The 27,211-nt window shown below is 35.5% G+C and overlaps 1 protein-coding gene and 1 long non-coding RNA gene across 3 annotated transcripts; one reads left to right on the forward strand and one right to left on the reverse strand.

The window, feature by feature from the left end:
* Positions 1 to 16,687: 16,687 nt before the first annotated feature.
* LOC120078483 lies at positions 16,688 to 18,081 on the reverse strand. Its single transcript, XR_005482021.1, has 3 exons — positions 17,556 to 18,081; positions 17,327 to 17,476; positions 16,688 to 17,249 (listed from the first exon to the last, which is right to left on the reverse strand). It is a non-coding gene; the product is annotated as an uncharacterized LOC120078483 (long non-coding RNA).
* Positions 18,082 to 18,989: 908 nt separating this feature from the next.
* On the forward strand, positions 18,990 to 22,572 carry LOC120077058 (root phototropism protein 3-like). 2 transcript variants are annotated; one of them, XM_039030907.1, is made up of 5 exons: positions 18,990 to 19,351; positions 19,456 to 19,587; positions 19,750 to 19,819; positions 19,926 to 21,224; positions 21,779 to 22,572. In XM_039030907.1, coding segments are annotated over exons 1-5 (2,052 nt in total). In that variant the 5' UTR covers positions 18,990 to 19,349; the 3' UTR covers positions 22,328 to 22,572. The 2 variants fall into 2 exon arrangements, with proteins under 2 accessions (XP_038886835.1, XP_038886836.1); XM_039030908.1 differs by having other exon boundaries at positions 18,990 to 19,587.
* The last annotated feature ends 4,639 nt before the right edge of the window (positions 22,573 to 27,211 follow it).

The following is a 27,211-nucleotide window of genomic DNA, read 5'->3' on the forward strand; positions in this document are numbered from 1 at the left end:
TTTATCGTGCCGGATGTCAATTCCAAATTCGAAAGTTTAATAAAGGCATTAACGATATCAAAGGAATAAATCGAGTTTTCTTTGACACCATTGGTATTGAGTAATGAACTCAAGCACACGATGGAGGGTTTAGGTATGGGTGGATGACAAAAAATTTATTGGAGTGCATCAATGAAGTCTTCAAAGGAGCTCTAATATTACCGGTAAATGCTCTTGCTCAAATAACATTTTTGAAATGCATAAAATATTTTGAAAAAAGAAGAGAAGAAATAAGAGTTGTTATGGAGTATCGAAATAAATACACCCGATAATAATTTTTTTTTTATTAATCAACAATTTGTTTCAAATATATTTGTAATATTAAGTGAGTAAATATTTAGGTATGCACATGAAAATTTTTTGAAATGGTCTACAAGAACTAGTACACATGAAATATAGTCATACAATTGATATGAAGGTGTGTTTCATGTGAAAATCGGACGTCACAACCTCAATGCTAAAGGAGGAAATATTCAAATACTGAAGTTAAATGGGTTTGAGCGGTACTGTTAATGTAACAAGTGACAAGTATTTGGTATTCCATGCTTGAATTTTATGGCAGTTTGCTCACAATTTAACATGAACTACGAAGATTTCACTGAGAACTACTATAAATTGTCAACGTACGCTGCATGCTACTCTCCTCAATTTAAACCTGTATCGCGTGAAGATTATTGGATCATGCATCCTAATATGCCTATGGTACCTGTTGACCCATCGTTGTTAAGGAAATCTTGTAGACCAAAGAGTTCACTCTACCATAATGAGATGGATTAGACAAAATCAAGTTCTCAAATACAGTGTGGATTTTGTAACTGGTTAGGTTACAATTGAAGGAAATGTACTTCATTACAAAGATAAGTTCTAGACAGTTAAGGATTTTTATTGTTGATATTTTTATCTTGTAATTAATACGTTTATTGTGTAATTAATATTTTTATTATGTAAATAATATTTTTATTGTGTATTAATTTTTTAATTATGATTTCTTAAGTTGTACATTATTTTTATGTTTTACTTGAGAAATAAATAATTTTTTTCTAGATCATGACTTTAAATCTAGGATTGAATGATCCTGATGTTTTATTATGATCAATCTATTCATTGATCATCAGTTATATGGAAAGTGAAGGGACTCGTTTTAAAGAGATCCTTGAGCGGAAGCGTATCGTCCAAATTCTAAAGAAATTTATAGTAAACGTACAAGATATGCATTCTATATATAAATTAAAACATGCTTTTTATAAAGAATAAGGGTTCAAGAGATACTACCTTTGAAGAAATTTTCTTCTTGTGAATCCCTCGAATGGTCACGAACTTCAACACAACAACCCTTGAAGTTTTTCTTCAAAAACTTCACGAACCAAAAGGAGACACAACCACAATGAGCCTTCGGTATTCTCGGGGTGAGAGTCTAGGAGTGGTGGGCTCTGACTATTTTGGTTTGGAGGGTTTGTTTAAGTTTAGAGGAGGAAAAATATTGAAGAAGACAGAACACTTCTATTCACTCTATCTATAGAAAACTTCAATCGTGTAGGTTCTCACGTAAGTCTATATGAAAGAAAAGAAAATAAATTCTTTTATTCCATTTTCCATAAAACCAATTAACTATGCACTAAGGTGGTTGGAGAGAAATTAGGAATTATTATTCAAAATAATAAAATTAATATAAATAAATAGGATAACTAGCTTATCATATCTTATTTATATTAAACTAGGTTTTATATCAAATATAACACATAACCTATAGTTTTAATATTGTATCATATACTAAACTATAGTTCTTTTTCTCTATTTTATGACATTTAATATAAATCATACTTATATTAAATTTAACAACTATGAATCACACTCATAGAAAATATATTTGAATCTCATTCAAATATTTATTTTCTCCAAATAAACTGCAATGTATTAAATACATTATAACAATTATATCGTATATAATTGAATCAATTTAATTATATATAATTAAATTCTCTCTTATTAATTTGAACAATTCAAATTTACATAAAAACTGATTCTCAACTAAATTCTTTTGAGCTATTAAGGAGATCTTATGGACTTATAGCTTGAAACTCCAACGGTACGTGAATAATTAATTAAACTCTTTAGTTACATTATCCACTATCCGTTAACTGTTGGACACTCCATTAAAGACCGACAGCTACACTTTTCGCACTACAAATATATTTTTGTGTCCATTGGATATAATCAATCAACAATACGATAACCCTTCACAAATTACTCGTAAGTACAATTGGGCCAAATTACTGTTTTTCCCCTGTAGTTACCTCTAACTCCTTAAGTACCACTAATCTCTCTAATGAACAATAGATCATAGACCCACTATGACTAAACCGCTCTCGGGCTAGGAGAAGGTGTGGCGCCACATTGTTCAAGACCCGGGATAAGCCCTTAAGGGAGGAATTTATCTACTTACCCCTACTTTGGGAAAGGAGTTAATTTCATATTGTGTAGCTGTGTTCCCAACTCCCCAATCAGACGAATCTCCAAAATGGTAGGCTTGTTGAGTCGACGATCTGGCCACTTTCATCCATACAAATCAAAGGACTGCCCTTATAGACAGGAGTTCACAACTCACTTAGGATTAAGGTCATATTACCTATGGTCATTCTGGTTACATGAAAGTCTCTATTATGAACGATGTTATATAATGAGACTAAGCATTTTTGGTCCAGTCTTATACAAACTCCTTTGTATAGAATATCTCTACTCACATGTCTAATACATGAATGATCAGGATCAGATAATTTGTAGTACTTTAAAACACTTGTAACACCTACAAAGAGGACCATACTCGTAGTGTCACTAAGATAAGGTACCCAATCTTATACATCTACTACAGACCATTTAGGTTATCACTTAAATATGATCTACCTGTATATCTCTACATACATGTTTAAGTTACAAAGATAACTTTTGATGTTAGTTTATTGGTTTGTGGTTAATGAAACTAAAATATCACATATTTTATAGACAAAGTGAATAAAATATCATATATTATTAATCACATAAGAGTTTGTTCATACAAAGTTTACACACTATAGAACCCTACAAGATTTAAGGCATCAACCCAATAGAAAGATCGTACCATAGGCGAGATATACAGTAGATGTCGAGATGCGGTTGTTCATCGCACTATCCCACTCTACCCTAGAATACTACAATTATTCGTACATTCGGATTTCATAGAGTGGTCAGATTGGGATTCATTCAGTTAGATTGGCATTTCATCATTGCATTCATTGAGAGATGGAGGTCTAAGACGCATACATTTCACGTGCCTACTAAAGAGTGCACTATCACCTTATAGGACATAAGAGTCTTGTTTGGGTTACTTGTTGATAGCGAGACAGTTACCAAAGTAATGCATGATGATTGGCTAAGTATTTTTCAAATGTTACTCGGTATGACCCCATCCACTGATAAAATTAATGGATCGATGTTAAGTTTTGAAGGATCTCTTATCGAAGAGTTCCATGAGCGCGTTAGGATCGCTTCGATCTCACCATGATCGAAATACACAATATACATTCAAACATACAGTTATGCAAACAAACAGTAAATTAAAGGCATGCTTTGAACAACAATAAATAAGGGAATGAGTTGCCATACTAGTTGAAGACAATCTTCCATCTTCGGAACTCAATGCAGCAAAACCCTCCACCTGATCAACCAACGCCCAGTAGCGGCGTCGACTAAAGCAGCACGAACACGAACGCCATGGGGACGACACCACCAGAAAAGAGCCCAGAGTATTCTCGGAGTGAGAACTCAAAGCATGGTCTTTGGTGAATTTGGTAGAGGAAGGAGAACGAACAGATCATGTAGACGATAAGTAAGTGGGAGGGAAAAAGGCGCTATCGCATAGCACGATGCTTATCGTTTAGAAGACACTACACGATCGTGTAGGTTTTATTGAACGATCGTTTAGGAAATGGTAAACGGTCATTTAGCAAACTCGGCACACTATACGATCATTTAGGTAAGCTATCCGATCGTGTAGGAATTAGTGTGCAATCGTTTAGGCACGAGGTGGACGATCGTTTAGGCGGAGAGTGACTATCGTATAGGCTATCGATTTACTTAAGCGATCGTTTAGGTTTCACTAGCGTGCTCTCTCTAATTTCTCTTCGAACAATGATTGAACTTACAATTCAAAATGAAACAATTTCATTTTTATTTCATCGGTTACAATAATCGACGCTGCCCCACTAACCCACGTCCGAACGAGATAAATTGGCTTAAATATCATATAATTAATCAATTAATTAATAAATAAATATAATCATATTATATTTTTATCCTAGAGTCTGATATCACATATGATGGAATACGAGACATAGTAGTGGAATAAGGATCTAATTTCACTCTAATTCCTTCTAATTAAAAGGAAAAAAGCATGCAAATATATAAAAAACAGTAAACTAAAAGGGATAGAAAACAACTTTTGTAGCTCCCGAAAAACGCTTTTTCTCGCTGAATCTCGACCCGAACCCTTTCGGACCATCACTAGAGTTTACCCGCTATTCTCTGGAGTCAGAACCGGGTTGTGGGACTTGGTGAATGAAGGAATGAAAAGGGGAAGAAATAGTGGTTCAAGGTTAATGTGAGAAAAAGGAAATTTTTGGTGAGAATTTGAAAACCCAAAAATTATAGAAAAATTAGCTTGCTGAAAGAGACAGAAGAAGTTTATTTCAAAAGAAAACTTCTTTTTATAAAACTATTACATGCATCTAATGCATGTAAAAATTCACCAAAGGTCAACACCTCACAAAGCACTAAACCAAAGTGGGCTATGTGTCATTCTATAATGTTTACACATAGTCCTAAGTTAGTGGGATTATCCAACAAAAATGTTGGATAATTCCACTAACTCCTAGTTAAGGGCAAAATGGTCTTTTTTTAATTTGGTCAAAGTCAAACATTGACTTTCCCTAGTAAGAAAGTCAACTTTTTGAATTTTTACAGTTTTGACCCTCTTGACTAATTTTGACCTCCTGAACTTGAATTCGCATTCATATTTTTAAAATTGAAATCACATTTGAATATAGATTGCTATACAAAAAACCGAAAGCGATATCACATATACTTGTCGGTTTTAATCCCTTTCCTAATTCGAACAATTCTCCAACATACTATTCTAAGTTTAATCCATATGAGCTAGTAGGGGAACCTAATGGACCTACAGATCATGGGCTTCAACAATACGAGATTAACCGGTAAAACTCTTTAACTTAATTAATAAATATTCGTTAACTAATGGGTCATTCCACTAAAGTCCCGTAGTTGCACTCCCTTCACTGTAGATATGTTTCTGTCCATCTGATATAACCATAACTAGTAAGTTAATCTTTCACAGGTTGTTCGTGGTCTTGGCTGGGTCAAAATACCATTTTATTTCCAAGAACACTTCTTGTTCCTTCAGTCCCATTGAAACACTAAAGAACAATTGATTTGTGGTCCAACCAACAAATCCAGTTCCTCTCAGCCTAGTGAGAGGGTGGGGCCCCATGTTCTTATTCCGAAGTTAGCACTAAAAGGAACAACCTATCTACTACCACTAGAAATGGATAGGAGTGAAGTTTGTCTTGCATCCTATGTCTCCAGCTATTTACCCGATCTTACCCTTGAAATGAGAGGCTTATTGAGCCAGCGTTGTTGAGCTGCTCTCACCCATGCAAATCTTAGGATAATTCCGAATAAACAAGAGTTCAAAGTTAGCTCAGGATTGAGATCGAGTTATCTAGGTCATCAATTTTGAATTAGTCAGTTTTATACAGTAAACGGTATTATAAAGAAAAAGTGACTAAGTCGTGGTCTAGTCTTATACAAACTCATTACATAGGATGCCCCCACTCACATATCCCTATATGAACGATTTAGGATCACATCGTTTGTACTAACTACAAAATGGGCCGCATTCATAGTGTCCCTAGAACAAGGTGCCCAACCTTATCCCTATATTATAGACCATTTTAGGCCTGTCTCTTATACACATCTAGATGTGTATAAGAGACAGAACTTGATCCATGTTTTATGTCATCACATAAAGTTCAAGTCTACATTAAATAGCCTCAGGACCTTAGTTTATTGGATTCAAGATTACAATTTCAATAAAAATTTGTTCGAAAAACAAAATAGAATATGTTTATCAATTTACAAACAACGAGTTTTAGGACATAAAATCCAACAACATATCTACTATAGTATTTTCTCCTCTACTTGATATAAATCATATTTATATCTAATTTCCTCCAAAATAATGTATCTCATACATTTAGCCAATTATATCATATATAATTAACCAGTCCAATTATATCATATATAATTAACCAGTCCAATTATATCATATATAATCGAACTTCCTTTTGTCAATTTGAACATTTCAAATTAACCCAAACATTGGTTTTCGACTTTATCCAAGCTATCCAAGGAACCTAATGGACCTGTGGCTTGAAGCTCCAATGGTCTATGAATAGCTGACTAAAATCTTTAGCCACGAGATCCACCATCCATTAACTGTCAGGCATTCCACTAAAGACCAACAGCTGAACTCTTTTTACCATAGATATATTTCTGTGTCCATCGAATATAACCAATCATGAGTACGATGACCCTTCACAGATGCTCATAACTACAGCTGGGCCAAATTATTGTTTTGCCCCTGTAGTTACATCTCACTTCTTAAGTACCAGTGATTCCTCTAATGAGCAATACAAAATAGTCCAACTATGTGTGAACACCTCTCGGGCCAAGAGAAGGTGTGTGGCACCACATCGTTCAAGCCCTGGAATCAGTCCTTAAGGGAGTTATCTATCTACTTACCCTACCTCCAAAAAGAAGTGAATTCCATCTTATGTAGCTGAGTTCCCAGCTCCCAAATGAGACGAATCCCCAAAATGGTAGGTTTAAATCGGTGACCTGGCCACTCACACTCATACAAATCAAAGGACCATCCTCAATGGAAGGAGTTCCGAACTCACTTAGGATTAAGGTCATGTTACCTATGGTCATCCTAGTGAAGTGAAGTCTGTCAAGAACAGTGTTATATAACGAGATGTTAACACTTCGCGGTGAAGTCTTATACAAACTCTTTGTATAGGACGCCTCCACTCGCATGTCCCCAACACTAATGACAAGATCAGACCATTTGTGACAAGTCGCAACACTTGTGACCATTCCACAAAGCGGGCCGCATTTGTAGCGTTACCAGGATAAAGTTTCCCTCCTTTATCCATATACTACTGACCATTTTTCTTATCACGCAAGACATGATCCATTTATATGTCACCACATATATGCTTGAATCACATACAGATAACCAGGGATTTTATGTTTATTGGTTTGTGGTAAAGCAAATGAAACAAGCAACTGAGCAAAATACAAGATGTGATGTAAATATCATATATCATACAACACAAGCGTTCGTACAAACTGTTTACAAACTATAGGACACGAGACTTTAAGGCATCAACCCTAACAAGTTTAACATGGTTAGGGACAAAATTTCGTGAGCTTACTATTGATGCAAACGAGGAAGCTATCATGAGATATACACGAGCATACATACTACAGATGATGGATGGAAGTCTATTTTTTGATAAATCAAATCACTTCGTGATCTTGATGTTCTTGCAATTGTTCGCCAGCCTCTATGACGCGGGATGGTATTCTTGGGGTGGAACATGTTTGGCATAACTGTATAGACAGCTATGCAAAGCAACAAAACCTAACATTTGTGAAATTGTTGGGCCTCTGATACTTTTGCAATTATAGGCTTAGGAATGATTTCAAATAATGGCTCCATAGCTTCGACATGTCAATGATGATCAATTAGCTGGACGAGTCTACGGTTCTTGGTATATTATTTAAATTTAATTTAATTTAACAAACATTTTTTATATGATCGATATGTCAGTTTAAAATATAAAATATTAATTTATAAATATAGGTGGAGAGACAAATTTTATGTAACTAGGTCAGCTACACATGTAGTTAGTCAGTATAAATACATGTTGGATATGCTTCAACTTCATCAAGTATATGAATATTGAACCCAATTGAATTTTTTATACATATTTTTAATGTACTTGTCTTTAATATTTTCATTATAATATTTTATGTTTCAAATTATTTAGGAGCCTTACAAAGCAATCATGAATACTTTGCCTAATTTATGTACAAATAACCAAGATATATGATGGATGATAAGTCCTCTCATATATTTTCACATTGATGAATGACATTTTACTAACAGGATGATCAAACAATTTGGTCTCCAAAAGGATGTCTGATTAGAATGCAATACTGAACCTTTATTGCATGACATCAACCTTATAACTAGAGATTGATCTGAAAAAGTTGCACATTTAGTAGTGTGATAACACTATCGTGTAAGGTTTATTGCAAGAAGGTTCCAATTAGGCAATTTGATAGAGGTGTAACTCAAAATTATATTAATTGGTATAAAAATATTACCAGGCACTCCATTACTCGTCTGGGAGCAGCTATGGGTCATATGATATTTAACTAAATATTGTCTAATTGTTTTATAATTCATAGAGATCGAACAATAGTCATCTTCGTGATGTTGCAAATGATCCAAACCAGATCCTTACTATATTCACTAATAACGAGAGCTATATGGAGGAGATACATTATATGTACGATATACCTATTACAGCCACTAGAGCAACATCAAGAGGAATTAGGACAACATCAAGAGGAACCAGAGCAACCTAGTGTTCAAAATCGACGATGGAAACCAACTCGAAATTGACGACATCTGCTTTGTGGGACACATTGATTTTATTATTATTTTTTTAAATGAATGAGAAATATTAAGTTTGTGTATTGATATAAACATTTTAATTTACATTTTATTATTTTCGAATTATGAACAATAGTTATAATATTGATGAAAAAAGATTGAGAATTTTTTTTTTCTATGATATCTCTTAGAGTTAATAGTTAAGAATATAAATTTTATTTATTATTAAGAAATACAAAGGTAAATTTTTCTTATTAAGAAATAGAACGATAAATTTGCACAGAGTGCCTTGTTTAGGCAAGGTAAAGGAATAATATTTAAAAAAAAAGAAAAGAAGGAAAAAGGAGTCAACACTTGACCATATATCGATCGAGTTTTAAACACTCGACAAGCTAGGATCGAGTTTTCAGCCCTCGACATACATTAATTAAAAAAAAAATTCATAAAGTCAAATCTCTAAAACTACTATATTTCTCTAGTTATTTTCAAAAATACATTATTTCACTCATTTTTTTTAAAATTTATAATATTCTTCCAATTTTATCTCTGGCTTCACAAAGCTTGTCTCCCACACACCATTTCACTCACTAGTGTGACTCTACCCTAGTTTCTTTACCTTAGTCCAATTTTTGTTATTTTAATAATTTTCCTTTTCCTTTTACCATTTTTTAATATAATTTTAATAATTAATCAATTCAATGAGTATTTGTTGAGGCTAATCATGCAATAACACTCTGTTAATCATTAATGAGATTGAAAGTACCTTCCCATATAAAAAACAAGAATGATATTTTATAATTACTTAATGAAGTGACATTATAACATATATATGTACATATATATGTATAAATATATATACATATTATATATATATATATATATATATATTATATTTAAGGTTAATCTTATTGTTACCATTTGTTTCATTTAAAAAGATATATGTTAAAATAATTTACACAATCAATTTTTATACAACACATCAATTTACGTAAATGAGTATTGTAAATGGGGATCTAGTAGACACATAATTCAATTTTAAGGTTTCTATTATAAATAAAATTAAAATTTATACTAGATGGCCTAACAATTTTTTTTAAAAAAAAAATTAAATTTATCATACTGCCTAATAAATACAAAATTGAAAGTTAATGACATATTAAATACTTTTAAAAATTGAACAATCAAATATAAACAAATCCGAAGGTTCATAGACTAAACCTAATGGCTAAATTTTGTTTTGAATGAAGATGAACAAGTAATAAAAAACTAGAGAAATTTTTACGAATAAGAAAATGTCAAATTATTTACATAAATAATAAAAAAGAAAATGGTAAACAACCGAGAGACTTCTATTGGCATGTATCAGTGGTAGACTTTTATTAGTTTCTATCACTCATAGATACTGATGGACTTCTATCAGCCTCTATCAAAGAAATTAAAATTTTGTTATTTTGTATAAATAGTTTTCCTTATTTTTCTATTTTTGAAAACCTCCAACAAACAATGTATGTTTGAATTGTATAACTTGCCAAATTGAGCTTAAGTAAAGGGTAATTATCATTATCTCCCTCGTCAAAGGTTAGAATCTCCATCCTCGCAATTATTGTACTACGCAAAAAGAAGCGTATAATTTGATAAATTAACATGATGGGTAACAATATTTATTTTATCTTATTTTTCAAAATAAGGTTTTATAACACTTTTAACTTCTTTTTTTTTTAATCCCTTCTCAACTCGTATTCTAATTTTGGCTTTAAAACTCCTTTCTCTTATGTTCTTTCTCTAGATCCATTCTTTGTATTTGGTATCCATGGTGACAATAAGCAGAGTTGTGTTTCCTTCTAATAAGGAAAATTTGTACGGATGACCCAAAAATTGGGCCCAAAATGCCAAATGACCATTTTTTTAAAAATAATGTCAATTGACCCTCTGCTGACGTCATCGCCCTACCAAATTACTTAATTTTCCCTTACACCAGTCTCACGCACGAGGTAAATCTCGCTATTTTCTGATGACATGCTCTCGCTTGAAATTTCCTGGTTGATGTGATTGCTCGTCAATGTACTGTTGCTTTGACAAAATGTCACGACGGAAGCCTTAAATCAAATCAATAATACATAAACACAATACAATGGTGATTTCTTTAAACTCTAAACCATTTCAAAGTTGATTACTTCTCTTGTTTTCGACGGTGTTTTGTTGAACGGAGATTTTTCGAACGGGGATTTCCAAGACGAGGCTTTCTCAGCAAGGAACAGAACAACTTTTTCAGAAAGGTGAAACATTATTATTTTGAGTCTGTTTAAGTATTTTTGATGTGTTATTTCTGGAAGGGTAGCAATACGAAATTTTGTATTGGAAGAGTGTAAGAAGGAGGAAAAGTAACAGAGAGAGCAAGATTTTGAGAGAGCAAGATGTTGAGAGAAAGCGAGATTTTGAGATAGAGCGAGATTTTGAGAGAGTTTGAGCGAGAGCGAGATTGAGAGAGCGAGAGTACACTTCAATTGCTTGTACAACTTAATGAAAAATGTTCCCTTGCTTTGTAGGATGACAGGAAAGTGTATATTTATTCGATTTGGAGGTACTTGGGATGAGAATAAAAGTTCGTATATTGGGGGACAATTGAAAGGAATCGTTGTGCCTCCTACAGTGAATTATGAAGAACTTAAATCTCGTATTTACAAGGCTACAAAAATCAGTTCTTCAGAGTTTGATCTTATCCTGAAAGTTAAATATAATCTTGAATTTGAAGCCCCTCCACAATGCATAACGGATGATGATGATCTTGAGTTCTTTCTTTTGTGAGAAGAGGTTAGTAGACTTCAGATAGTATCAACGTTGAAGTCTAAACAGGATAAAAGAGTTGGAATGAGGTTTGGAGATGTGAGTCATGATGATATGGCTGTGAACAGACAATACGAGGAATCATATCAGTTTCGTGGGGAAGAGGATGATATTCCATTGTCTACCAACACTGATATTCCACTATCTACCAACACTGTACCATCAATATTCGATTATATGTATTATGGTCCTTCAGTGGATGTGGATGTGAATGAGCAACCAGCAAGATTAAATGAAATGGATCGTGGTCACGGAGATGTGCGTCGTTCTACAGCAACTTCAGTGGTTCCACCATTCATGTCTTCAAGTCATAGGACAGAGTTGATTATGCCTGGCACCTCTTCATCTAGGACAAAGGACGTTGAAGTTGGTCAACTATTTTTGAGCAAAAAGGACTTGAAAATGAGATTTTCTATTCTATCCATCAACAGAAATTTTGAATTTAAGGTCAGGAAATCAACCAAATCTCTTTTCACTGTCAAATGCATTGGGGAGACGTGTAAATGGAGCCTTTGTTTAGTCAAAATGGAAGGGTCTGATATATTCAAGATCACAAAGTATTGCAGGTCGCAAAAATGTTCCATAGGAATTTTGAATCACGACTATAGACAAGCAATTGCTACGGTTGTTGGTCAACTCATCAAAGATAAGTTCACGGGCATAGGACGTGTTTATAAACCTTGTCATATCGTTGAGAATATGAGGAGAGATTATGGCGTGAACATAAGTTATGATAAAGCGTGGCGTGCAAGGGAAGCCACGTATGATCTCACTAGAGGTACTCCAGAATACTCATACTCCATACTACAAGTCTATGGAGAAGCGCTAAAAATAGAGAATCCGGGTATAGTCTTTGACATCGAACTTGAAGATGAGGTGCATTTCAAGTATATGTTTATGGCATTAGGACCTTGTATTAGAGGTTTTGCAAGCTGTCGGCCTTGTATTATTTTTGATGGGTCGCACTTGAAAGGAAAATACAAAGGCACCATGTTGGTTGTGGTTTCTATGGATGGGAAAAATAGGTTATACCCACTAGCATATGCAATAGTGGACGATGAAACTGATCGATCATGGAATGGTTTATGTCAAACTTGAAATGCAGTATCAGAGAAACCGATAATCTGGTGTTCGTGTCCAATCAGATGGTATCTATCAGCAATGTTATTTGTGCATTTTTTTCCATAGCATTTCATGGATTATGCACATGGCATATAGAACAGAATTTGGTTATAAACTTTAAGGATAACACGGTTATTGGGATATTTAGAGATGCAGCAAGGGAATTTTGCATGACAGAGTTCCTGAAAAAATGGGACGAACTCCGTAGTTTTAGAGACGATGTTGTCACGAAATCCTTAGAAGACATCGATCTTCAAAGTTGGGCACGAGTTTACCAAATAGAACGAAGATACGATAACATGACATCCAACAGGGCAGAGTGTCTCAATTCCTTAACTAAAGAGTATCGACTGATGCCCATAATATGATTGATTGAACATGTTAGAGGAATACTCCAATCGTGATTCTACGAACGAAGGAATTACTGGGCATCTCGAACAACATTGCACTCTGACTACTGTGAAATCCGATTGGCAAGTGAACCTGATAAGGACAGACGATATCGGGTGGAGCCTATTGATTGTTATTAGGTACATGTGCGAGATAATCAATTAGACGGTATTGTCAATCTTCACACGAAGGAATTCACGTGTAGGGAATTCGAATCACTCGGTATCCCATGTTCCCATGAAATTGTTGCTGCCAAGGAAAGAAATATACCCATCCATGGTCTTTGCAGTCAATTTTATATAGTGGACTCTCTAATGACTGCGTATGTGGAGCCTATAAGTCCACTTGGGTACATATCTGAATGGAAAAGACCTTCTGGATACGTAGAAAAGATTATCCTTCCTCCGAAGTTTATGCCACAAGCTGGGTGACGGAGAGTGAGAAGAATACCATCCAGAAGAGAATTTTGCAGACAAATGAAGAGTGATCGGTGTGGGAATTATGGACATAACGGCCAAAATTGTACTGAACCGCTTACAACCGTACGACGTACTGAAAATGCCAGAGATCGAGACACAAACACCCCTCATCTATTTTAGTTATAAATACCATTGACCATTTTTTCATGTCATACTTGTAACATACTTCATTGTTTTTGATACTTCATACTTGTAACACTTGATACTTCATACCTTCATCTTGTAAGCAAAAAACAATAACAAGCTGGAGTATTTATATAATAGCAATATTCATACTCTCTCAATCATCATACTCTCTCCATCGTCATATTCTCTCAGTCTTCATACTTGTAACAAAAATGGATCATACTAAAAACAAAAAACAATAACTCCATATTCTATCAATCTTCATACTTGTAAAAAAAGTGGATAACAAATACTCTCTCAATCTTCATACGTGTAACAAAAAACAATGACTTCTACACTGTCAATCTTCATACTTAAAACAAAATGGATAACAAATACATATCTCAATCTTCATACGTGTAAAAACAATGACTTCATACTCTCTCAATCCTCATACTTGTAACAAAATGGATAACAAATACTCTCTCAATCTCACTCTCTCTCACAATCTTGCTCTTTCTGAACATCTCGCTCTCTCTTAACATCTCGCTCTCTCAATCTCGCTCTCTCTGAATATCTCGCTCTCTTAATCTTGCTCTCTCTTAATATCTCGCTCTCTCTCAATCTCGCTCTCTCTCACAATCTCACTCTCTCTAAACATCTCGCTCTCTAAATCTCGCTCTCTCAATCTCGCTCTCTCTCATAATCTCGCTCTCTTTCAACATCTCGCTCTCTCAATCTTTGAACTTTGAACCTTATAGCATATAATGTTCTAAGCTCAATTATGTATGTTCTGATAAAATTCTGATTTGAACTTTGAACTTTGAACTGACATGTTCTGATAAAATTCTGATACCGATAAGAGCAGTAGCAGAACACATCCAAAACCAATTATACAATGAATGTTTTTACAGAACACATACTTGAAACAAAATTGATAACAAACAAAGATTATACAATAAATGTTCTTTCAATTGGATGTGTTGTATGATTGGTTTTGGATGTGCTCTGTTCTGATACTGATAAAATTCAACTATACAATGAAAAGAGTAATAGCCAGGTGTTCTGATAAAATTCTGATACTGAACTTTGAATTTTGAACTTTGAACTTTCATAAAAAATATATGTTTAATTATACAATAAATGTTTTTACATATATAAAAAATAAATGAATGTTTTTACATACATAAAAAATAAATGAATGTTTTTACATACATAAAAAATAAATGAATGTTTTTACATACATAAAAAATAAATGAATATTTTTACAAAGAATAAAAAATACAATGTTACATATAAAAAATATGGAGTGTTTGCCCATAGCTAACATGCTAATTGCATCTTATATTCACTCATCTTCTCCTGAGTGATTACGGATGGATCAGCACCAGTCACCAAGTGTTCCATAAGTTTTATTGCAAAGATGCCACAATCAAGCGACCCATGTTGTATATCGACGTTCTTAGGTCGCGAGATTTTTCAACGGGCTGTGGACAGGTTCGACTTCGATCGATCCACGTCACAGTAATGAAGTAGGGATGGTACTGTGACTGTCAATGGCTTTAGCCAATTCACCAGCTTTATCATTGGTGTGTATGACGGAAGTTAATCGAACACGAATATGTGGCCTCTGTTAATGTCCATGGTAAGGATTATCTGATGCTCACTGATATTCATCACCGTGTAAACAAAATCCACATCTACCCATTTGACATCGAATTTACCGGTGATGTAGTCCTTGTATGTGTCTTCATCTTCCTAAGCTAGGGCAGCCTCCAAGAGTGACTTATTCTTTATTCTTTTAAATACCCCACCACGAGCATTGAGGTGACTCTGTTAAATAAAATGAGAAGCTAAGTAAAGAAGTAAAGACTAGGAAACTTAACAAAATGAGAAGTTAAGAAAAAAAAATATCAAAATTTACCGTTACACCAATTGGCAAGATGGTGAACTTATGCATGCACATGTTGGGTCGGATATAAAATTTATCTTTCATAAAATAAAATAAAGTGTTTATGGTTTGCACGAAAAAAGAATATGTCAGTAAAAGTACACGATATCCGACATGTAAAGACGTAAAGACTAGGAAACTTACATCACACTCGACCAACGAATTCGGGGTAATCAACTCCTTGAAGAATTGCTTGTCGAGTGGTTTGAAAGAGTTCTCTCGAACCTCGTTGTTTGTATTGTCGTTCGAGATCCAGCCCATCATTTTTGTTAAGATATTGTGTCGAAATCCCTGTGCTACGTTAAATGTGACGATCGATCTGTATCTTGACGTAGCTAGACCTGGGAGAGGATGTTTAACCACACTTTTCTTCTTTGCTTGGGCTAGGGGTGTATATTTGTCAGCCGATTTTATCTTATGACTAATTCTTCGAGAATCCTACATAAACAGATAACAAAATATTACTCATCAAGAAATATAAAAATATAAACAAAGATTACTGATCAATAAATTACTCACTAGTGGAACTCCATCTGTGGTCGTAACAATCCCAGAAGTGGCTGCCTCTGGGATGCTAGACATGTCAGCCTCTGTAGGTGGCATGGTGAGTAAGGCAGACATGTCAGGCTCTATCTGTAGAACGTCGGCCTGTATAGGTTCAACGTCAATCGGTGATGACGTGGTAATGGTGGTATCAGGCTACAGGGGGGTTGGGAGTAGGTGAAGGGGTGGTATCAGGCTATAGAGAGAGGATGGGGATGGGAGTGTCAGAGGTAGTCGCAGTCGTATCGGGCTCCCGAGATGGGATGGGTGACCTGGTCGTCTCCTCATTCACCATGGAACCCTTCAATTAGTAAAGGAAAATGGTGAGTTCACGAACACGTAAAAGCTAAACACATAAAGAAATAAAAGGATGAAAACCTTATGTATAGATTGCAATAATGAAAGGATGGTCGGCAATTGCCCTTTTATTTCAGTCATGTTTTCCTCTATACTAGAGACACGACTATCTAAACCCGCAACCTTGATAGTGTGCTGTCAATGGACTGAAGGTACGAATAAGTAGACTCGTCTGCATTGGCTCCCTTCCTGTGGCGGGCAGCACACTCAAGACACTCCTCATCCACATGACGCTCTGTACCGGAGTACGCATGAAAGACATCAACTTGGTTCAACTCGTTCTCCTCGCGTACGTCCCCTATCATATCATCGAACATATCATCACTACGTGTTTATATCCCTTCTTCTATCCTTCCTTCCACCTTTCATATTCAGCATCCTCGTGCTCAGAATGCTCGAGATCATCCCCTCCCTCCACCCTGACAACCTCGTCATTGGCATCTCCACGATGGTCATCACTGTCACTTTCACTCTCGGGACTATCCCCCTCACTCGTCGACCTTGAGCCACTTTCAGAACTATCATCATCCGCACCTAGCTCAAATATAGGTCGTCGTTCCACCGGAGTATCCCGAAACTCCCTTTCAGCATTTGACATCACTGTGCCCTCTTTAACCTTCATCTGCATTAACAACCCAGTAAACTGGTTAATGTCAATTTAACAACCAGATAAACATGTTATGCATAGAGTAAACTTACATTGTTAAACTCGAATATCTCCCTCTTGAGTACTTTGAAGGATACCGAGTGGGAGCATGACCGTCATAATATGCCGGGCAAAGCCACCTTGCTCTTTTGCTCTGCAATGTTCCCAGCTATCGATGAAGCTAGGATCTCAAACGTCCATACCTAAATAAAATTTAAAATATATTAAGAACAATAGTAATGTTAGATCAAATAACACGATTATTATGTTAATCAAATTTACCTGAAACACTTGTGGAAATCCACGTAAGGAGTACTTCACAACGTAGATTTTATTTGATTTGACCCTCATCTTGTAAAGGCTGCTCTTATCATTCAAGGCAGTCTTTAGGGCATCCAATCTCCTCTCCCAGATAATGGTACCGCAATCAAGACTATTGTAGTACTCTAAGCTTTGAACGTCCTTGAAACATTTGAGGTCGACTGCATTTTTCTGCTTGTTTTTTCCTATCATTGCGACCTCAATGTAGTAAACTAGGCTGATCTTCACAACATCATCATTGTTTTCAAACTCTAAGTGCTTGTATTTTTCTTCGAGTTCACGGAGGTGTAAAGTGTCCTTCATCACTCAATTTCCAAAATACTTGATGGCAAGTTCATATGAGAACTGCTGATTCCGATCAACTCGTGATGGGGATTGCCACAAACCAGTCATCACTAAAAAGTCATCCTTCGAAAAGGTGACAAGCTTCCCACAGATAGCGAATGTCATTGAGTCTGATTTTGTCCTCTTCACTTCTCTGAGCATAATGTGATAGACAATTGGGCTATTAAACACTATATCAACGTCAAGAAATCGCCCAAAAACTGTTCTCTTGAACATGGCCAACTACATTAGCGTGAGCTTTTCTTTGACAATCTTGTTTGCATTGGCAATGTGGGGCCAAGCTGGTTACTTGACCGAGAAATCTGTCAGCTTCAGCTATTCTGAAATGTGTAACCATCTTAAATCACTCCTGCATTTATTAAAAAATTCAATCAGTAAACTCCTTAAAAAAAAATGTAAAAAAACATTATGTTTAAATCTCACTAGAATGGATATCGCTGACATCGCTCTCTCTCACAATCTCGCTCTATATGGTGTCGCTTTCCCTTATCTCCCTCACATTCTCTCTTTTTACTCGTTTTCAACCACATAACACATTGAAAACTAGAAAAACAAACAAAAAAAACCATAGGTTCACTTATCTCTCCGGTGGTGCTCTATCAATTTCACTCTCACTTATCTTGCTCACAAACTCTTTCTACTCGTCTTCAACCATAGAACAAATCTAAAAAAAAAAAAAAAAAAAAAAACAAACAAAAAAAACCATATTGAAAGAAAGATTTACTGATAAGATTCGATCGAAAGCAGAAGTAGAATCGTTTGGCAAGCTGGAAATAGTTTTTTTTTTTTGTTTATGAGCAATACAGTCGTTAGCCTTGGAAAATTTGAATGAATAATAGTTTAGTTTTGGTGGGTTTTCTCGATAAAAAGGTAAGAAGACGAAGTAAGGGCAAATATGTAATTTGATAGGATGATGACGTCAGCAGATAGTCAATTGATATTATTTTTTAAAAAAGGATCATTTGACATTTTGGACTCAATTTTTGGATATCGTGCAAATTTTCATTCTTAATTCGAGATGTCGAACGTATGAGGTACGTGGGACAAGAGTGAGAAAGAATCCATAGTGACGAAAGGCTCGATGACACTAGTTTGATTAATAAAATTTCGACCATTTCAAATTTAAAACGTCATCTACATAACTTCCATTCCAAGTTCAGATTGTATTGTTGTTCGTCACCTGGCTTAGCAGAAGAAATACCCAAAAAAGATGGACGAAGACCAAAATTTAACACAGACAGAAGCCAACAATCTATCCATGGCGGAGCAGGGGAGAAGACGCAGAAAGAAGGATCCATTGACATTGTATACTGTAGAAATCCCGCTCAATTCTCACCCCGTGAGCAAAATCAATCGAATTCAAACAACTGTCCAAGCCGACATTTCAACCAGCATAAATCCAAGCAACCCATGTGGGAATTTTTATTTTTGACTTCATATCTCTGTTTCTTTTGCAATCCCATTCTGACAATTCGTTTTCCCCCTCAGCTAAATTTTCAATTGAAACTTTTTTCAGGGTCTTCTCCCTTTCAATCATGTGGGAATCTGAATCTGAATCTGTCAGGGGACGTGAATATGGCAATGAACTCCTCAGTCCAACCAAACATGGCCTCAAGACCGATGGCTTTGAGCTCAGAGGCCGTTCATGGTTATTTCTTCTTTATAAACTGCTTTTCCTTTTTGTTTTTTTCCCCCCTCTCTTTGGTTATCCCTATTTTGCCTTAATGGGTGTAGTGAACATCAAGTGTTTGTTGAAATGTCTGTCTCAAATTTGAACTGAGTTCTCAGTTTTATGCTTTATGCTGCTTAGGCATGTTGGAACCGATATTCCAAGTGACCTTCTTGTTCAAGTTGAAGATGTGGAGTTCCATTTACACAAGGTAGCACTTTTTTTTTTCTCCTTAGGGGTTCTGTATTTCTGGAGATGAGTTTTTTGACCATTGTTTTTGTTTTGATTTGTTGTTTTTTTCCCTTCATGTTGGGAAGTATCTTCTGTTTTCTCGGAGTGGGAAGATGACAAGACTTGTGTATGAATCAAGGGATCCAGACTTGAGCAAGATTGTTATAGATGACCTTCCGGGAGGGACTGAGGCTTTTCTATTAGCAGCGAAATTCTGCTACGGCATCCCTCTTGATCTAACCGCGGCTAATATCTCTGGTCTGAGATGTACTGCTGAGTACCTTGAAATGACAGAAGATTATGAGGAAGGGAACCTCATATTCAAAACCGAAGCATTTTTAAGCTATGTCGTTCTATCGTCTTGGAGTGACTCGATTATAGTGTTGAAAAGCTGCGAGAATCTTTCACCGTGGGCGGAGAATCTTCAAATTGTTAGAAGATGTAGTGACTCCATAGCTTGGAAGGCTTGTGCCAATCCAAAAGGTGTGAGATGGTCTTACACTGAGAAGCCTCAAGACATTCAAAGTCCAAAATGGAATGAGATGAAGGAGCCGATCCCAGGTGGAAGCCATACTGTTCCTGTGGATTGGTGGTTCGAAGATGCATCAATCCTGAGGATTGATCACTTTGTGAGAGTCATCACTGCTATAAAGGTGAAAGGGATGAGATATGAACAGATTGGAGCTGCAATAATGTACTATGCATGTAAATGGCTTCCAGGTTTAGTTAATGATGGAAATAGAGAAGGCACAGAGGCCACAAACTGTAGTAATGGCTGTGGCAGTAGCAATAAGTACAATTGGAATGGTGGCCTTCATATGGTTGTGGTAAATCCGAAAAATGAAATCTCGACGCTTCAGGCTAAAGAAAGGCGAATGATTATCGAAAGTCTGATCAGCATACTTCCACCACAGAAGGACTGTGTGTCATGTAGCTTTCTTCTACAACTTCTAAGCATGGCAAATGTGTTGAAGGTTGCTCCTGCTTTGGTTACTGAACTAGAGAAAAGGGTGGGGATGCAATTTGAACAGGCCACCCTCACAGATCTTCTCATTCCTTCTTATAACACATCTGAGACCATGTATGACGTTGATCTTGTTCAGAGGCTTTTGGAACATTTCCTCATTCAAGAACTAACAGAAGATTCAAGTCCTAGTAGTCAATCCTTTTCAGGAAAAGACGTATTGGAAGCATCTCAAACCACTGGAAGTTCGAGCCAAAATGCGAAGATCCGAGTGGCAAGGCTGGTTGATAGCTATCTCACAGAGGTGGCTAGGGATAGAAATCTCTCCTTGACAAACTTTCAAGTCTTGGCTGAGGCTCTGCCCGAATCGGCAAGATCATGTGATGACGGGCTTTATCGAGCTGTTGATTCATATCTTAAGGTAAGTTGAAGGAAAATCTTTTTCTATCCATTGACTGAGTTTCATTTTTTACTGAAATTCGCTTCGTTGGTGCTTTGAACTGTTTTTATCCCCATAGAAAGGAATTATAGAGAAATTATGCATAATTTGAACTGCATAACATTTGACATTGAACAAAAAAGACTTGGATACATTAGAAATCTTTATAAACGGCTCTTCTGTAAATATCTTTCGTTTTTGTGAGGTCTCGAAAGAACAAAACAAAGTTGCTCACAACCTAGCACCTTTGGCATAGGGTCATCTTGAGTCTAGAAAGATGTCTATCCAACTTTTGTTCTCCCATTATTTTTGAAGGGGTTGATATTTTCCATGTTTATCGGTGGTGTTTGTTTTGGTTAATGCATTTCTGTATTAAAAAAAAACAAAAAAAGACGGATGCATTAGAAATCCTTATAAACACTATAAAGGGGATCGTAATGCAAAAATTCCTTACAAACTAATGTAAGAACTGCAACAAGGTCACTCGACTATGGATATCCATTGATCTTCTTTTTCCTGTTACACCAAACCAACAGGCACATCCAACATTATCTGAGCATGAAAGGAAGCGGTTGTGCCGGGTGATGGACTGCCAAAAGCTTTCTGTTGATGCCTGTATGCATGCTGCACAAAATGAACGACTCCCATTACGAGTTGTCATTCAAGTCCTCTTCTCCGAGCAAATGAAGATAAACAATGCCATAGCCAACAACACAATCAAAGAAGCTGGCGAGTCTCGATGTCAACCAATTGCCTCGAGCAGAAAAACACTACTTGAAGGGACACCTCAATCATTCCAAGAAGGATGGACAGCTGCGAAAAAGGATATAAACACACTTAAATTCGAACTCGATACTGTGAATATGAAATACTTGGAGCTCCAAAACAATTTGGAGAATTTGCAGAGACAATTTGAGAAGATCCTGAAGCAGAAACAAACATCATCATGGAGTAGTGGATGGAAGAAACTAAGTAAACTGACCAAGATGAATGCATTGGAAAACCATGATTTGGTCGATCAAGTTCCAATAACAGGAGAGAAAGCCAGAAAGACACATAGAAGGTGGAGAAATTCAATATCATGAAAAGGAAATTCAATAGTAGGAGACAACACAATATTCAGAATCTTATCTTTTCTGCTTGGTGAAGGGTGGAATGATTGGAACTTTGTGGGATTTTCAGGCTGTTGCTTCACAAAAATGAGGTCATTTCATTTGAAACATGAATTTGTCTTTTCTTTTCATTATTCCAGAGTTAATTTTTTATTCTCAAGGAAAGTTACTGCTTTTATGTGAAATGGAAAATTCCATCAAGGGGTGTGTTTTGGATTTCTTGTGAGGACTGCTTTTATCCACATCATTTCTCTTTTTATTACCACTTCAATGAAAAATACTTAATTGCTTGATCCCAGTATTAAAAAACGTACTTTTCTTTAGCCATCACTTTAGCACTTCAACTCAACTAACTTCTTTTAACATCAGTTTTAGTATATATTTGCATTTATATCATTAAGATTTTTTTTTTAATTTTATTTTTAAAATTTTAAATTAATCATTTAACATAAATTTGATGTGGCATTATTTTTTCGTTTGTCTTCATAATTAGATTTTTAATAGACAAGTATTCAAAGCTACATAATGGTGTAGTGGTAGATGAAGCATCTCCTCCAAACACAAAATTGAATTTTTATCAAATGATTTATTGTGTAAAGTTGAACTCAAATAAAATATTTAGGCTCGGTCTATTAACCATTTAGATTTTTTTCTATTATCTATAATCATTTTGTTTTCTGTATTTTAGAAATGTTTCCCAGATCCAACCCAGGTTTAAAACTAACAATTGTAGACCTCTTCTAATAGTCATTTGATTTTTTTTTTTTTTTTTTTTTTGAAAATCAAGCTTATAAACCTACTTTCACCTATAAATTTCTTTGTTTGGTTGTCCACAAAATGTAATTTTTAAAAACTTGTTGCTCATTTTAGAGTTTGATTAAGAATTCTAATATTTCCTTAAGAAATGTGAAAACCATGATAAAAAAAAAATTGGAAAGAGATAAGCATAAATCTCATAATCAGAAAACTAAAAACGGAATAAATGCAAACGAAACAATAACTTTTGTTTTTGTATTTGGTTATGAATTAAAATGATTTTTTAAAAAGATGATGAGAATTATTGTAGACAATAAATTGTTAGAAAACAAGCTTAATTTTATTTTAAAAAATAAGATGGTTGTCACATACGACCTTACATATCTAGAAACAAAAATAAATAAACATAAAAACTTAGACCTAAAACATTGCATGTTACTTGTTTAGTTTCCCATCCATGTCCTTCCAAAGTTGTGTTCTTAAAATAGCATGTCAGACTTAGAAGATTCTTGTCTATAAATATATAAAGTGATTGACGATAACCAATATGATATCTGTTGTCTTAGATTACACCTGTTTTGTTTATTCAAATATAATTCATTATATGTGAATAAACCAGAAGCCACGACGCCAAACACATTTTCCATTTGGTTCTAAAACAATAACAAAATGTATGACCCTTAATGTCTGTAATTTTGAACTAAAAGGATAAATCTAATAAACGTGGGATAAAGAAAATCAGATTAAAACTAAGACAATATCATGGCGGGCCGAGGGAGGGGAGTTGGACCTTCTAGCCCAACTCCATCTCGACCTCAACCTTCAAAGTCGAGGAGCCCAATTCACCACTGGGCATGAGCCTCGGCCTTGGCCTTCAAAGTCGGGGAGTCCAACTTTTGCACAGAGCATGCCTAATGTCATGGTCATGCTTGTTCAGGTCGTGTTGTCCGTGGCCGCATGCCCATTTCAATCACCTTTGATCATGCTTTCATACTATATATTTCATTATACAAGTTAGTTTACTTTTCTTATACTTTGTTGTAAGGGACTCATCGCCATTTTCATGCGCAAGGGTGAAAGTCACAAGAAAACTTATAATGTATAAGGTGTAAAACTAAACATCATGTCTTCATACCTGGAGTTGTATGCTATTAAGTCATGGAGGCTGTGAAATACGCCCCTTGTACCACTGGCTATCTAAATTTAAATTGGCTAACTTCTTTAATAGTGAGAACAAATGTTGCACAATCCCTTTAAGTGTAACAACCCAAACTTTCGAGTACTCTAACATGGACAGTTACGATTAAATACTCGTTTTCATTCAAAAAATTTGTCTGTAATAACGTTAAATATAGTGAAAACATGAATGACCATGTTAAACTGAAATGTAAATTCAATAACAAATCCAATGATCAATACATTTAGTTGGGATCCAAGAAAAAAAACATTTACAAACGAAAAACAATATTTCAAAACAAAGCAATAAAACTGGTCATTTGTCAACAAAATCAAATAAAAAAAAAATATATCTAAATAAGTAAATGAAAACAAACATGAACTGTGCGAAAGCGTTTTTTAATGTCCCCGTATGGCTTTATCTCGAGTCCCTTGCCAATCCATTCCTGTTGTTGCCTGAAAAAAAAAATGAAAGAAGAAAGGATGAGTATAACAATACTCAGTAAGTGGCCTACTATTGGGCTCTCTAGGTTACCTGTTAACTAGCTCATCTAGGCACCGATGCACACTCATATCATTTCAGTCACAGTGATCCTGGAGGATCACTGATAACGGGTAGAAATACACGTTATTACAATGCTAAGTTATTAAACAATGAAGGTTTACGTTGATAAAATATGTTAGATTGCGTCCAAAAAGCATTAAGTTCATAACATTGTGGTCGCATGCGTTCATCGCATAAAAACGGTTAACTTTTTTTATTTTTATGCAGAATATGCATTGCCACAAGGCGGAAAGTGGCATCACAAGAAATCAACGGTGGAACGCAATATTACCGCAAGACTTTGTGGTGATTTGTGCTCGCAAACATATGCTTAAGAAGGATTGCCGCATAGAGCCGACGCAACTTGGTGGACGCATCTGGGTGAAAAGCATAATTAATCACAATGGGATAGAAAGCTGATGACGGTCGAGTCCGAATTCCAAGGTTGACAATGCCCACTAACGGTCTACTGTAGCAAGTACACTCAGCATTTCGGTGACAAATATTCGGCACATCAATCAGAGAATTAAAGCCATCTCATCTGTGCAATCATAAGAGAGAAGCCGCCTTTCACCCTGAAGCTCTATAAATACCGAAGCCAACCTTCAGCAAAGAAGTTCGATAGTTCGGACAGTTCGGATACTTAGATAATTTTTCCAATAGTTAGAATAGCTTTGTTTTTAGTTTCTTTTTTATTTTAAGGCGGAAGCGAGAGAAGCGAGATTGTGCCGATCGATTGTTCCGGTGAACTTGGGAGAGTGCCGGAAGCTTCAAGATCAGAGAGAGGGCCAACTCCTGTGGAAGTAGGAATATCTTTTAAATAGAATAGAGTCGACAGTGTAAAAGCCTTGGGAAGCAAGGGATTGCTACGAGGCTCTCTATCCTTATCTTCCATTGTCATTTTGTACTTAACTCATCTATAGAAATGGAATTTGCTTCTTTATATCTGTTCACTCTCTGTTTATTACGCATGAGTAGCTAAATCTGTTGAATTGGTTGAGAAGCACTTAGCTAGCATAATTGAGGATCTTCATTCTATGCGATTATCTTGTATTATGTATGCTTCATTCATCCATTAGAGATACTCAGGAGGGTAGTCTAAGGACAAGATCTAGGCTTGGAAAAGTCAGGTTAGAATCTAGGCTCGAGAGAGTTAGATTAGAATGCATAATCAAGAGATAGAAGATAGGATATGATTGTGTGCAGTCACCTTGTCTTTGTGTGCATCTTGCATCATCGCATAGGAAAAGAGCAGAGACTTAGGAATAAGCTCTATGGACATTGTTGCATTCAACACATGCGTCCTAGAACCAGGAGCACCACATTTGCATTGGAAAATGATTTGCTATCATATGAGTGTAGCATGATCGCATAGTTTGACGCATTCCCAGGAAACGCTAGCTAAAGACCTTCTCAACCTGTTCCTCCGCATACTCAGTGTATCTATCACATAATCGAACTTTTCTCAAATCCGCCGTATTCATTTATTTTATTACCGCAAACAAAAACCCAAACAACTATTTGAATTCTTGGTTACTGCAAAGTCTTCTTGAAAATTACCACTACATACCATTTTCTTTAGTCCCTGAGTTCGACCCTGGACTTACCAGGAAACTTAGTGGGGTTTATACTTGGATTCCGCTGAGAAAACTTGTTGCTCAATGCATTTCATCACCGCATCTCATTCCATATTTTCATCACATAAAATAACGCATCAAGTTTTTTATCAGTCGAAATTGAGGGAACATGCATCAGTCACAATGTGTAACCCGAAGGTACACAAATTAGTCATAAGTGTGTCCTGAGGAAGCATACATCAGTCATAGGTATGTATCCCAAAGGTACACGATCAATCATAAATGTGCACATATACAGTCATGGTGTGGTCCCAAAGGAGCACACAATAAGTCGTATGTGTATGCCTACCCAAATAAAGAAGTTAACAAAAACCATATAAACGTAGCATGCAATAATTGACATATAACTCCTTTGTTATATTTATAGTCGTTTATCTTAGGGGTAAAATTACCAGTGTATCCTCAGTTAACTTTACATAACATCACAGTCAAAGCAGCCCAATCAATCCATATCATGAAATTAACAGACCAATCAATCTAAAATAAACAGTCCAAGCAATCTAAATTAAACAATCCATTCATTATCATGTGAAGGGAGACAATTGGTTCGAAGGAGAACTAGTAGAAAGATACTTACCTCAAATTTTAGCCCAAACAAGTTCAATCAATCTTAACTTCTATTTGCCCAAAAAGAATACGAACCAAGTCCTATGTCATAAACCAAAATTAGGATATTCAAATAAGGCCAAATTTCCCAATCATCCAATTTACATCATGCATTAAGGCCAAATATTTAAAGTTCCC

This window comes from Benincasa hispida, chromosome 5, assembly GCF_009727055.1.
Source record: "Benincasa hispida cultivar B227 chromosome 5, ASM972705v1, whole genome shotgun sequence".
Taxonomy (NCBI): Eukaryota; Viridiplantae; Streptophyta; class Magnoliopsida; order Cucurbitales; family Cucurbitaceae; genus Benincasa; species Benincasa hispida.